General features: G+C 43.2%; 1 protein-coding gene across 1 annotated transcript; it reads right to left on the bottom strand.

Annotated features, from left to right (window-relative positions):
• Positions 1-12,027: 12,027 nt before the first annotated feature.
• On the bottom strand, positions 12,028-14,923 carry LOC131889774 (uncharacterized). The gene has a single exon (XM_059238948.1). It carries the CDS (start codon positions 14,713-14,715, stop codon positions 13,330-13,332), a length of 1,386 nt encoding a protein of 461 aa, XP_059094931.1. The 5' UTR covers positions 14,716-14,923; the 3' UTR covers positions 12,028-13,329.
• Positions 14,924-15,201: the final 278 nt, after the last annotated feature.

The raw sequence follows: 15,201 nt of genomic DNA, 5'->3' as shown, positions 1-15,201 counted from the left end.
ATAAGTCTAGGGTCACAGATTGAGCTTGGATTAGAACACAGCTTTCGTTCAACCATGTCTCAAGACATGATTCAAGATTCAGCAGCGATATGGTTTACAGCTCTGGCGACTTAAAGCCCAAAAATGGAGGGCATGGTGGTAAAAACGAACCCAAAAAGTGTCTCCAGATGTGGTCAAATGAGCGCAGGACCAGTCATAAACCTATGACATCAGTGATGATCTCAGGATTATTCGTGTGGATTGCAAGTGCAACACTGAATAGCTCTCCGTCTACCGCAGAATGTACTGTACAGTGTACATAGTAGGGGAGAGTAAGGGGATTGGAATGGAATGGCCCTCAATCTCTTCAATCTCGACAATCTACAGTTTCCCTCCAATTATGGCGAGTGATGCTACTGCCATTATAGATTCACTGACACAATTCCTAATTTTACGACCATTATTTTCAAAATCTAGAGTTTTAGAGATGTTAACAGGCAAGGAATAGTATCTGCAAGTCTTGAAATCCGCAAAATTCCAAAAAATCTAGATAAATACACCTCAAACTCAGTGGAAAGATCACTGGGTGATTGATAAATTGCCACATTCACATTCAGAGGCACTTCAATAGAACGGACTGACACTGAGAAAATGATTTGGATTGAAAATCTTAGATTTTGAATTTTTTTCCCGATGATGAAAATAAAACTTGAAAAAAATAGACAGAGGGAAAATGGTTTAGGCAACAACAAATTGTGATGTTTGCCTTATGTTGAACTAAGGTGGATTTTGGGGGCAGTGTAACCAATTGAAATATGGCGTTCGAGGGCTTGTGACACCTCAATTGGAGAGGGCATTCTGGATACCTGGAAGCACCTATCATCTTTTTCAAAGTGATGGGATGTCGAACAAAAAGGAGATCATCGAATCTCTGGATCGAACACGGTTTCTGATTAGAATTATTGGCTTTGTCCATGAGTTGGTTGATATTTTAAACTTTATGTTTGACAAAGGGCACACGCATCGGTGAGTAAGAAGGTATATCATAACAACTCAAAGCCCTCTCTGACAGATAAGCATTGGTATGCAATTCTAAGTGAAGGAAAGTATTTTGAATCTTGCGATGACTTTAATGGACCGATGTCACACTAACTAAAATAATTGGGGTGCAAAAGCACGTTTACATGAATCGTAGAAGAGGTCAAAAAAGCTAAAATTGATCACAATCTCAAAAAAAAAAATGTTTTGTTTTAGTTTTGACAGGAGCAAATGAACCTGAGGAGACAAATAAATCATGTTCGTGCTTCGAATCAATCCTATATTCACGGGCTATGCAAATCTGTTAGGTCAAATTCGTTGGAGGGATCAAATATTACATGAATATACAAATAAAATGAATACTTTTTAACATCCCATCCCCTGTGGAGGTAAATCATGGAAAAAAAAAATCAAAAGCTGAAATAGTGGCAACATCTACCCTTGTCGTCAAAGCAGTTGGTCTCCGGAGCTTTACTCGTAACCAATTCAGGCAAAATATAGCCCTCTCTTTTTTCTCTTTACTCAAACTCATGCTAGAGTTAGACTACTTGATAATCTTGTAAAATCAGATATATTTATATTGAGAGCAATTCCAATGAAAAAAGCGGACGAATGGCATCATCACCTACTTCCTTTCAAATATCCCATTCATACTGCTGCTCTCAAATCCCTGTCTTGCCTGGTGCCATCCCTATGTTATTACAATTTCGTGTCCCGTCCTTAGCTTCAATGATCTTTAAAAGACATGTTTGAAGTGAAAACAAGACTCCCCCGAAACGTAGCTCGGGTTACGAGTCCAATCATCCAACAGATCTGGATTTATCTTCTCAAACCACAATGACTCGATGAGTGAGGGCTAATCAAACATGGGCTTGCTTGAATTTGGAGAAGCACAAGATGAAGGGAAAAAAACTCGACTTGTGACAAACCACGCCTTGACTCAAGTCGACTTTGTTGGGGTTTGACTGATAAGCCCCGAAAACCCCCAAAGTCACTTCTCACCTAATCCGCCAACTTCTCCATGGATAACAACCACACACATATTTCTTCCATCTCATCCACAGCAGTCAAACCGTCATGAGTGGGTGGGAAAGGCCTTCAAGAGTCTTCATTGGAGCGCAAGATTTTCGTCACAATCCGGACATCAAGCCCGACCGGCGAGAACCCATCTCAAGGATTGGGGTTCCCATGAACCCAACCCTGAATTATTACACTCCGAGCATGATTTAGTCCATTAAGGGCTTCTAATACATTGCCAATTATCCGGGGCTGGGCACTAATTCTTAATTTGAAGTGTCTAGTTTATCAAGGAGGTCATTCCAGAAGTGGAAGAACCCGGACCACCCAACGCTCACTTCGAGAAAGAACAATCGCCAATGGGTTGAACAATCAATTATTTCCTGTTACGTGGCAAAAACTGGTAATGACGAATTCACTGAAAATGCACTTCTCACCTTGTGTCAGCAAAAGAAAAGAATAAAGTTTTAAGCACGTTTGATCAACGGATCTGCTCCGTACATAGGCAATCGATGCTCAAGGAAAGTTGTTAGACGCTCCGTTTTGAACGTGCAGTAGATACTACTTGAGGATTCGTCGTGGTTTCAAGCTTGTCGTGAGCTCCTGAATCCATTCTCAACGGGTGACAAACTTGAAGACAACAAGAGAAAATCAACCGAGAGATCTTCCAATCGATCAGATAGCCTTTTGGACTCACACCATTCAAATAGAGTAAACGTAAACGTAAGCTAGCATTGCTACGTAGTTCTTCGTCACCCTCTCGCAGTTTCAGTGTTCAAACCTCATCTGACTCATTTTTCTGCTGGAGGAGCTCCATTTGGGATTGGGTCCAGTAGGCGGCGGAGAGCTCTTTGTTTCGAAGTTCATCCCTCTCCGAAAGGCCACACCTAGCTTTAGATTTGAAATCTAGGGCTGTCAGAATCTGTTACATGAATATATCTACCATTCAGTGGGATGAATTTGAGTGAGTGAGTGAGTGAGTGTGTGTTTCCAGAGAATGGCCCAATAAAGACATAAAAGGTTAATGGCATAGAAAAGGTGACGGAGCGTACCCTCCATCCAATGTTCGGTAGTCAGTTTTCGTGTTCGGGCCACATATCGCCCTGTCAATTCAAATCATGGACTCGATCCCGAATTTTCCAGCTTTAAAAGGATTATTTTACCTGACCTGACACGGACGAACCGGGCTCCATGGACTTCTGAAGTTTGAACTGGTTGGAAGTCGGATCAATGTAGAAGTCATCGTTTTTTGATGATAAGAAATAAAATAAAGACACAATCAAAAATATGTCCTCGTCTAGTAGATGTTGAAAAAGGCAAAAAGCCAAAATGACCCCCAGATGATTTTGCATTTGTTTTTGCAAAAGTAGTTTTTTTATCAAAAACAGTTTCAAAAATGATCCTGTTTAGGTTAAGAAGTCCAATTTCTTGAGTAGATTTTTGTTTGGATAAAGAGTTGAGCGGGCGAAAGAAGTGTAAAGTGTCATATGAGCCGAAAGTTCCACCAGATAGGATTTGATAGTCGTCTGCCCAAATAAAGTCAAATCGTGAACAACACTCTGACAAATGGTCATCACAGTAAAAAAAAAGAAGAGCTTCGAGAAAAAGTCTCAGAGGACTTTGACCCAGCCAGCGTTGAAATGACAAAAAATCGACGAGAACCGCTCCTGTTTGGGAGAACCTTTTAAAATGAGTGAGGACGTTCTTTTGACATTTGCGATGGGCCAACAATACCAAAAATTCGTTACAACGTATCTGTTGCTTGGAACAAAAACTGTTCCTGATTTGCTAGTCCATAGAACAAAAGTAGTTCCTCACACATGGGGTTGAGAACGACATTTTTTGGTTTTGGTCCAATTCGGTTGCGTTGGCTTCTAGGCTCTATCATAATTTTTCAGGTGTAAAAACCAGAATTTTAATGGGAGCTACCACTTTGTGTTTTCATTGGGCAAGGCCCTTTTAAATACATGGCAAGAGAGAGAGAAAAACGACTTCAGAGAGACGATGAAACAGAAGAAGTTTGTGTCAAATTTTGCCACGCCTAACAAAATGACTTGGCAAAGCTTCGCAGAGAATGGAGACTGAGCGAAGAAAAAAAATGCCCCACTCTTTCTTGAAAAGGCTTCCGCTAAAAGCTATTTTTCTCTCAATTCCTCACCGCAAATGTGCTGCGTCAGCGTCGGAAATGGTCAGTTTTACATCTATTTATATGACATATTTGGCTTTGTAGCTGATTAAGTATTCATTGCTCTGATGTTATCTACTCCCAAAAGTCAGACCATGTCTTAACCTTGTGCTCCAGTAAACCCAGATCTCTCATCCACAGAACAGAAAACCACGAAGTCCACTATTGTCGATTATCATGAAATGTCCGAGAAGAAACGAGGACAAACTTTCTAAATGATAGAAGTGTTCTTACCGGATTTACACTAGAGAATTTGGACTTGTTACCCGTATTCATCATACCCGTTTATAACAAATAATAGTTATGAGGTTGTATCGTATTGTGCCCTTGTCGTTTACAAGGAAGTATGACCAAAGGTCAATGAAATACAGAAAGGTTGTTCAAAGGACCTCTGAGAAATAGTACTGAAAATGATACATTTATTCTTTTAATACATACTTGAATATTTTGAATGGACGCAGAGCATAAAGCGTGATCATACAATCACTTGTTAGTAAATCTGATCAGATATCGAATTTGAATTTGCTGATCAGTGATAGCCGGACATTGAGGATTGGTTTGGAATGATCTGGCGGAAGGTAATAAGATTTTTTTTAGGTGAGGGTGGGGATGTTTTCATGTTAAATGACCCACAAACAGGCAAACTGTCTATTGAAGAGTACGTCTTTCAGGAAGCAAATGGTGCATGACAGAAGTGGTATATATTTGCAAATGGGACGCATTTGGTACAGAGCTCAGGGATTATGTGTTAAATGAAGCGACAACATTCTTGTTATGGTTTCTAATGGAATTGGTTGCAAATGACTCGTTCATTATTTTCGGCACTAAAAATAATGCCACTGTTTTTTAAAAAACCTTATTGATGTTACAGCATGGCGTTCATATCTCCTATGCAAGAGCAAAGCATAATAGAACACATTTGAAAGGGATGACTCTTTGAATATATGTTCTATGTTGAACTGCCCACTTGGTCGAGAATTTACGAACACATGTGGTGAGTCTGCTTGACCAACGATCCAACAATCAAACCCGAGATCTCATCAAAGTCTCGAATTCAGCATCAATTTATCCGCCTTAATTTCAAATCCCTCTGTTCATTGATGCTTCTCAGGAACTGTGGACAGGGTCTGCAAGGTTGGAGGCTTGATCAAGGATAAATCAAAACGTGGGTTGTTGGCTCAAGAGAGTCGCGATCCAAAGCTCAAATTTCTGGCATCTCCATGATCATCAGTTTCAGGGGAGGTTGCTGAAATCGATGGTCATGAACTTATGATCCAACCATTGCTAGATCAAACTTTCCCATGTCCGTCGTCGTGCCTTTCTCGTTCATTTTCAATGCTTGTCTCACTTGTCGTGGCTTCAAAGGCCGTGTTTTGAAAATTAACGGCAAGAGCACTCAACAACAGGGACGTGAACTCTGCATTCACATAGTCCTCAAACGAGTAAACGGGCCTTGTATCGACTTCATGGTGCTCTCAGCTACACTTGTAGCCCAATACAAAAGAAGTGCTAGGCTGTTATAATGAGATTCGGATCGAAGTGATTTCTAGTTCAGGATAATTAATTATGCTTGGGTGAACTTGGTAGGAAACTGGGAGATGGGGCCGCTTCAGAGTTGATCATGGGTGAGAAGCGAACTAATTCACTTTCAGGCCAAGCTGGAGAGGCAATTGGTTGTCGATGGTTGAGAACCAGTGAGCCCGTGGGATGGTCGAACGCGGATTTGATGGAATTCCGATCACTTCAGTGAATCAATGAAGTGTGCGGGGATCATTTGATCGACACATGAATGATGAAATGCGGGCAAAAAAAAATCATCAAACTCGGGTCAACATATTCACAACCGGGCGTTCAGCGTAGCGGGGAGAGAAATCCACGATAAAAATCAGAAAGTTCCGTACCGAATTATTCAGCTCATAATGCACAACCGAGCTAGAACGCGGGTAAACGAACCAGCCATACTTAAGATTCAGGCTGGGTGAGTCAAACCTACACGTAGTACATGGAAATAGGACCGTTGAGGTTGACGATTGTTTTGCCGGATTGGCAAATTCCGACACTTCTTTTTTTTGCTCCTCCCGACTTGTTTTAGGGCTCTCAAGATGACCGCCCAGAAATGTTCGTAAACGTCGTTCTGCGATAAAAATCGACAACTTTATCACAACAGGGGGCCACTAAACCAATGGTGGTGGAATATGGACACCTATCTTCTGGGGGTTAGACTTGCTTCCCTTCCTTCAGGATTGTTGCTGCCAAAAATGGCGAGAGTGACGCAGATTCAGGGTGTCGGTTTGTGCTTTGATTTATTCACATGAGAGTGAACAGTAATGGGCGGATGGCGTTTTTATTGTCTTCTTCTCTAGTTGTTATACAGGAAAAGAAGTTTTATTTGATTTCCTTGTGATTAATGGGTGTTCATAAATGAGCATGCGTCAGACTCAAAGACTATCTATGCAAACTATGAAAGCGCTTCTCACCAGGATGAGGAAAGACAGCACCATTGTTAAAACTTAAATTCATTACAGAATGATCTGATCTGTAAATTGTCTAGAATTGTGATGCTGTGTGTGTGCCAGGGTATGGCTTTTTGGTCTTGTTAGGTTGCCAAAAGCTGTGTGTTCCCAAGTTTGAAAAGACGGTTTTGGGAGGATCCTTGTATCTGTCTGAGGCAAATAGTTTTTTACCCTCCACGTTTCATGCTCATGTTCATCCATCTATCCATACATGGACCACCTCTATTTTTTTAGGCCTGGATCTTCGGAAAGTCCTCCCACATCCCAAATGTAGGTGGCCTCAATATTTCTTTGTCAAAGCCAGTTTCGAGTATTTCATTTGGAAGTACCCGCTCTTGGGGTTGATTAATTACTCGTCATAACCCGTGATTGATTCTCGCCACCCTTCAACAACCTGATTGGAAATGGCCACGAAAATATCAGTCCACTGGAGTTGCATGTTTTATTCAGAGGGATGAAAATTAATTATTTGGGGCCATATGCATACCACTGGGCAAGCTACTCCTTGAGAGTGACTAATTACTTTTCCTTCCCACACCTCTGACACTTCCACCTGATTTGATGGATCTTGAAAGTTCGCATTATATTGTTTTCCCCTTGCATAATGATTCCCAATCACTTACCCCAAGCTCCATGAAAGAAAATATACCTGGTCATTTTCCTTGAATGACCAAACTCAGAGCAGATTTAATCTAAAAACTACACGGACTTCAAGGCGTTTACAGATCCACAAAGTTTCGGCTAAAGCGCCCTCTAATTTTGAAGCTTTCAAGGAGGTTGATTGGTAGTCTTTGCGCTGATTCGTGGAAGATTATCAATGTGAACGTGGAGCCCAAGAGTTCTTGTTGCATTCACAAGGTTTGTTTTAAGCCAAATCATTGGATGTAACCTTATCATCACAGGGTATTATTAATGTTAAATGACGGATCAGCACACACCGAGATCACTGAGCATTTCATCCAGATCATGGCTTCATGACCTCTTGATTGGGCTGAATGTGCCCCGCTTTTCAGGCTCATTTTGAGGGTAACATGATTAAGTCGGAAGAGATGGTTGGCATGACCGCTTGAATGGAAGAGATCCCTAGGATAATTGTAGGGATCTATTTGCACTGGGATGACCTTTGAAAAGGATTCAAGACAGGTGGCTTTTGTTGGTGTCCTAGGATTACATACATACATACATTCTTGCATGACAAGACCTCCAGTCATCTCGAAAAATGTGGCGTGCGGCACAAAAGCCATTCCCCACTTTTTAAGGTGGGGTATTTTTAAAGAACTTAAAGTGGCATTTGTCAGGTGTCATTTTACGGGTTAGAGATGACTTTGATTTCCATCCTCCTCTTCTTTTTAAGATTGTGGTCTGATTTACTACTACACTACAACACCATGTGGGACACATGTGTGCATGTGTGTGTGTACCAGTACGTATGAATACTCGACTAGTACGTACGTAGATGGATGTGTGTGTGCGTTTTCTGACACTTCTCTCTCCCACTTGTTCTGGACGTGATGCCCAACAATCCGTAAACCCATCATTTATGCCACGAACGGCCTCGGGGAGTTCTATTTGTCTCGTCAGACAGCTTCTTCATCCAGAATTCAGAATACCAAGTGACCACCAACCCAAAAACCCGAGCACTGACTGACAGACCTGCTGGCCGTCATTCACCGCCATTCAACCGTTACCGAAGAACGGTAAGACGGTAAGCGTCCGAGTCTAAAACAATACTGGATGGAATTGACCTAATGAGCGGATGGTCATTGCTCGACCGGTATGCGATAATACGAGAAGGTGGCTGGGGTTTAGCACCTTAAAGCTACCGAATTGTTTTTGGCATGTGGAGGAGATTGGAATGGGAGGAGAGGAAAAAGTTTCATCAGATACCCAATTTGATTGGTTGGTCACCCTTGAAGAAATTTTTATTAAGATCCTGATACGAGACCCTGAACGACCTCCACAGAGTCGGAGGAGATGACAGGTTTGGTCCCAGTTCATGATTAATGAGGTCTTGATTGGTTCCAATCTGCGTGTGAGTGGTTCTCAAACAAATCAAAGGGTCAAGCGTCGTTTCAAAATGCCGATAACTGCACCCTGTCAAGACCATATTTGTCTTGGGCTCTCATTTATCGTTCTCACTTGGAAAAAGTGGTCGGAATGTTATCGCATCGATAACTGAGAGCCATTGGTTCGAATCAATATAATTTATTACCTTGAACCCGTAAAGAAGCAAAGAAAGGAAGGCATCACTATCATCAGCCCGAAGAGGCTCCTCATCATCATGATGCCATCTCTTCAATAGCTTCAGACAGAAGAAACTTACACCAATGAACTCCTCATTGCTTCCCCTTGGAATAATGAATTCATTTTCCATGGCCGTGAAGTCTTGAAAAATTGCCTCAAGAACCCTCTGTGCATTGCACTTCGCGGTCAAAATTGTGAAATATGGACAATGGATCCAGAAGGGTGACTGTGCCAGTCACTCTCAAAATCCCCCAATCTCCCCGGATATTGTTCACCGAATGGGCTCCTCTACTAGTACGTAGATCTTCAATGAGCGTTGAAATCCCCCGCCATATGAAGACAAATTTGAGGCCATTGGGCAATTTTGAGAGTAGTCGGGGTCCGTTTCTAAAGAGGCGTCAATGAGTGTTCGTGTTGGTATTTGTGGTTAGCACTGGTGAACAAAAACTCAAGAATGGACTACTCGAGAACCCAAGTGAGTGTGCGGATTGAGCAGAAGTTTCACTCAAGAATGAAGGAGGAAGGGTGAGACTTTCAGGTAAAGTGAAAAAAACTTTGGACCCGAGACAAATTACAGAAGGTGGAAAGCATTTATCATTGGATTTCGGTTGGCCTTGGTTTGACGTGAGTAATTATTCAGTACACAAGTTGCTTGGGACGTAAACTCCATTGTCAATTCAGGCCGTAAACTCCTCTTCCCTTGAATAGGACTGTTTGTTAATAACCCTTCAAAGTTTATAGCGCTTTTAATGAATCGGCCAAACTGGTTTGTGGGTCATGAATACACTTCTGTGATGTCACTATTACTAAATACCTCTACATCACCATCAATTCAGTGTGTGGAATTTACATAAATGAATGCTTCTGAATACTTGGCCAAGTCATGGAAATTCATTTTGAGCTCCAAGAGGTGTGGAAACTAATTATCGGGTCTGAAAAATGGGAGTGTTGCAGGGCGGGTTCCCTAAAGTGAGCAAGTCTTGACACCATCTTTTCATAAACTAGCTGAAGATATCTTGAACTGACTCAGGTCCAATTTAGCACAACTTCAGGGTGATTGCTTAAACCCGACGGGATTTGTATTGTTGAGCCTCGGCTATCTCCAGAGTCCTCGGATTGTTCAATCACCAAATGGCAGAAATTGCTCCATTTTGAAACACCAGATTCCGTCCTCGGTACATCCCAAAACTCTATCGAAAAACAGGATTCTAATCGGCTCTGGGCGTTGAAACGAGAGCACTGCTCTGCCATGCAGAATGTATCTGAGGTATCTCTGGAATCATTTAACCATTTGGATGGAAGTAAATTTCTCACTCTTCTTAATGAGCCCCCAACTAGCCAACCCTACCGATGACGATGGCAATCACTAATGCCAATCGACCACCACTGACTGCGCTGGCCATCACGCCAGATTGACCCTGGGAATCTCTTGAAAATGGTTTGCCATTCGTACTGGCACTCGATTGTGTGGGAGGAAAGAAATTATGGTGTCCGTCAATAAAAATCTTGAGCATGCGCCCGTCGGCCAAGAGTTCCGAGCTGTTCCGCTCTGGACGACAAATCAAATGCCAATAGATTAGGGCAACCGATCACTAAATTCGTTTATAGGCATGTGCTATAGGTTCAGGGGAACATGTGTCTATAGTACCTGAGGTATTCAAGTGGCCTGGTTGGAACAAGCAGACCAAATACCTCACTTTTATAGTGCCAAGGGGTAATCAAGGCGTTCTAAAAACGAAGAACCAAAGGGCCAAGTAGAGAGGAGAAAGAGACGGTTTTTGCATGAGAATATCGGGCGCACCAAGCCATATTGGGTTCTAAGGCTCGACTGACCGGATTCTTAACCATCCCTGATCTGAAAACCCACGACAAACGACGGGCCATTAATAGTGCCTGAAAACCTGGATATGCAATTAAACCAAACAAATTTGGGCCTAAACAGGATGATCAAGTGCCCTGCATGGAGGAGGGAGAAGGGGCTGATTTCTGGTTCGAAATTATGGATGCCCGCTAGATCCATCAAATTGGAAATACACATTTTCACGCCAATTTCGAATTTTCTCCTCAAATCGAATTCAATGAATATGTAATCGGAATTTCCCCGTTGGCATTCCAGGAATCCTCTTCTTAGCCCAAGAACGGTTTCCACTCTACACTACCAGCAAAGTTTATGACTGCTTGGTTCTACACGAGTAAATGTTAGGTGTGAGATGGTGAGTGAGAGGTGGCAAGATTGATGAATTGCGATTCATTCACCAACGAATCTAGTTAGTGGGCAAAACCAAAAACACTTGACTAAGTGTTTATTGTTTGCCTTTTGTGCTCTCTTCTTTCTTTGCTCGTGATTCTTTAGAATGGGCAGAGAGCATAGAGGCATCATGTCTAGAGGTGACACTCGACATTACCTCAGCTCTTACCCGCACCATAACGAAAGAAAGTAGAGATCCGTCGACAGAGACTTTGAACTCAGTTTTCCATTACCTTGGTTTACCAACTGTTAGAGGTAAACAATAAGTATGTGAGCCAAATCATTATTAGAGAATATTAAAGATATTTCCCATATTGTAAAAAATATTCAGCATACCAACGAAATTATTTGTTCCTTCAATTAGGTGGCGATTTTAAAAATCAGCAGAAATCAAGATTTTCTTCCCAATTTTAGTGAACAAGAAAACTCTTGCTACATCAATAGCTAGGAGCCCTGACAGCCCTTGCATAAAAGATTAGAAGATTTGCAACCTAAATTTTAAAAATGATTGTGTGAGTAAAAACTTTCGAGAAGGAAAACAACTTTGATCATTTGGACATTTTTCGCTTTTTTATGCATCGCAAAGCTGTGTCTTATGAAGTTTGCATAAAGGTATTTTTGCATTCACTATACATCGTTTTAGAAACGTGTATCCTTCGTTTATCATACCGACAGGTGGTACTTATACAACTTATACAACAAATTTGAAAGGCAGACCTGCCATAAAAAGTTCTGATTTTCACATCCAACTGTCCAAGGCTCAAACAATCTGTTGTGCAATTTCGTGTGCGATATCAAACTTAAACCCAGCACATGATAATCGCTTTCAAGAAATAAGAGTTCCCAATGTTTCTTAACAAATAAATCTATCACTCTCTTTGACTCTCTTAACGAATAAAACCATCATATCGTGCAATAAGTTTATACCACCAAACTGATCGATGCATTCATTACCCATCTTGTCAGACCCATTTCTATCCACTCTATGGTTGAGTAAGGTCTTTGAATCCTCTGTTATGCTTAAAATGCATGCTCTGCCCGCTTTCTTATCAAGAAGGGAGTGATTCACCTTCAGTTGCTGCCATGATGCTCTTAAACTATCAAGCGGAGAATAAGTTATGTGTTTGAGCTCTATTCTTCTGCAACCGCAGGGATCTTTTGTATTCCACATTGAAAGAAACTCGATGCAGGTGTTTTGAAGATGATGTTATGGCAGGAGCACGTTGTCTAGGAAGTCCATGTTGGAGTATAAGAGCAGCACCACATTTCAGTACAGACGGAAGAGTAGGTAGGAGGTGGATTGAGAATGAACGTTCGTACAGAACTAGATAGAACGGTGGATGCTCGAGGGCCGAATGAAAAACTCACAAAAAATGAAATGGTTCTTCTTCTGGTCTCGTTTTTTTAATGTTTTTTTTATTCAACCCATTCAGATTGATTCTCTGGATATTTTCTTCTGATCGGTGGTAGCGTGCGTGAGACTGGGGCTGAGTGGGTGTCAGGAAAAGTTCGGTTCATTCTCATTAGACCATTGGTTGGTTGGTCAAGGATTTTCCCAGATGATCAAGGCAGGCATGAGAACATCATGCAACACAACATTGCTTTTAATTTGATCGGATTAAGATAACTGGGAGTAACAGGTCGAAAGTCTGATTAGGATCACACCTTGGTCAATGCTCAGAGCACTTAGAGGTGTACCTACTCGAAGGAGAAACGGGATGGGAGGAGAAGGAGGAGGAGGAGGAGGAGGAGGGGGATGGGGCAAGGGGAGAATCAACCAACGTGAGGAAATGCTTTTATTTAAGTGAGCTTCTTCCATTAGGAGATGAGGCCTTCGTGGGCTCTGCCCACTTCCAATTTAACACGCCATGACATGGAGCGGAGTATGCGAGGAATTTGAAATATGAGATTTAGTCTGTGATAGGCCCACTACTTTTGCTTGGCCCGCCAATGTGTTCCTGAAAAGGCAACCACTTGACCAAGGAGAGTGAGGCAGAAAAAGAAGACGTCGTCTACAAGAAAAAGTAAGATATCACACACACACACGCACGCTCTCGGGAACAGATGTTTTCACTTCTGTTCGGGGGCTTCTGAACGAATCGTGGTTACTTCAGCATCACGTCCGAGTGATGTGACCCTGGATAGATGGAGTTGTTGGGTGAGACAACCTCCAGGGATCCGAGAAGATCTTGCAGATTGACCGGACCGTAGTCATTGGGACAGAGGTTCACACTACTCACGAAGCAATCCACCCCTGTCAACGGAGTGAGGTCCGAGATCTCTTCGATCACCGTGTCCTTCCACTCCCAATGGGAATGGCCCCCGGAGCCGGGATGCAACTTGATCAGAGCATCAATGTCATTGACCATGGGGTATAAGGAGGTTGAGGACGTCGTGGACAACGGCGATGAAGACGAGAGTCGTCCCGAAGTCGGCGATGGGGACGAAAAGCTAGACACCGGCGACAATGTTCCCCCCGGACTTGGATTGAACACGGGTGAGATTGATCCCGGAACGGCGACCGAACACGGAGCTGATGTGGTCAAGATGCCTCCACGGGACGTGGCCGAGCTTGGACCCATCATAGTCACTTTGGATAGGAGATTACTGGGGATTGAGGGGCTTAACGTGGATGTGGTGAGTAATCCCGCCGAACTGGACATGTTGAGAAACTGCGACGGGGCCAAGGGCACTTGAGGCAACTGAATGAGATGACTGGAGAGCGGTGGACCTGTCGTGGCGGGTGTTGTTGTGGTGTTGGCTGGGACAACGGTTGTCATCGTGGTTGAGAGCGATAAGGAAGATAGACAAGAGGATGAAGAGGGGATCCCATTCAATTGGGCTTTGGTGAGAATCCCGGGGGGAATGACGGCGCACTTTTTCACCCTCGGAGTGGCCATACTCAAGGGCTTGTTCACACGGCCATTAGCACTCCGCTTGACTGAGGTCCGTTTGTTCTTGTTCGATTCGGTCTTTTTACCTCTTTGCTGCTGCTGCTGCTTCTTCTTGCCTTTTCCGCGCTTTCCCTTTGACCCCGTGGACTTTTCCTGACTCCCTCGATCAGGGTCCAGACCCAATTGGGCGTCGGTAAAATAGTATTCCGGACTGACGGCCTTACCACTCCCCAAATCCTGGAGCAGCTCCGACAGGGAGTTAATGTACGTTATGGCACACCGCAGGGTGGTAATCTTGGTGTCTTTTTTCTCGTCAATTTGATTGAGCTTGTGGTGAGGAATGCTCTCTTTGAGCCGGTCAAAGGCCAAGTTCACTTCCTGCATCCGTTGCCGTTCTCGCGCATTGGCGGTCTTCCTGCGATACTTGCTCAATGGCGCCGGCCTTTCCCGAGGCTTTCGCTGTCGAGGCAGATGCTTGTTCTTCTCGGTTTCGATTCGTTTACGGATGGATTTCAATCGCAAGGATTGACACTTGTCGGGCAAACTGGTTGGACTTATCTCGGCTTCGTCCATTTTCTCGCCAACTGACATGGTCATGACCACATTCGACACTGTTTGAGCTCCGATTACGTTCAACACTCGGAATGGACTGAAGCCGAAAGTTGAAGGCCTTGTGAGTGTCGAGAGCTACGCGAGGATCTCTTCATCGCTTCGGAGCTTTGGAGCTTCAGCTTCAGCTTCAAAATGGTTGGGACTGACTACTACTACCTGTCTTGACGACGCCCGTCTCCATGAATGGTAGAGGGCAAACAAGCCCATGAACGGCCGTTCAAATCACTCCATCGAGAGGGACGACGATGTTTGCTCTGTTGTTTTTGTGCAACTAAAGACCGACACTGAGTGCTGAGGAAGGAAGTCATCGATTCGGGCATGAATGAGTGTGGACTGGACAAACACTCGACCAACCCCAATCCGTGGTCTACTCGAATATGAATGTCCTCTCCGACGAGATCATGTGAAAGACAAATGAACCTCATCAGGGCACACATTGGCCCAAGGATTTTGGATCCTTATCGCCCAATG

The sequence above is a fragment of the Tigriopus californicus genome, chromosome 11 (genome assembly GCF_007210705.1).
Source record: "Tigriopus californicus strain San Diego chromosome 11, Tcal_SD_v2.1, whole genome shotgun sequence".
Lineage (NCBI taxonomy): Eukaryota > Metazoa > Arthropoda > Copepoda > Harpacticoida > Harpacticidae > Tigriopus > Tigriopus californicus.
The sequence above is the reverse complement of the archived record's forward strand: the minus strand, read 5'-3'. Positions and strand labels throughout refer to the sequence as shown.

Coding starts and splice junctions, on each gene's coding strand:
- LOC131889774 (XM_059238948.1), bottom strand. CDS start 14,715: ATGACCATGTCAGTTGGCGAGAAAATGGACGAAGCCGAGATAAGTCCA.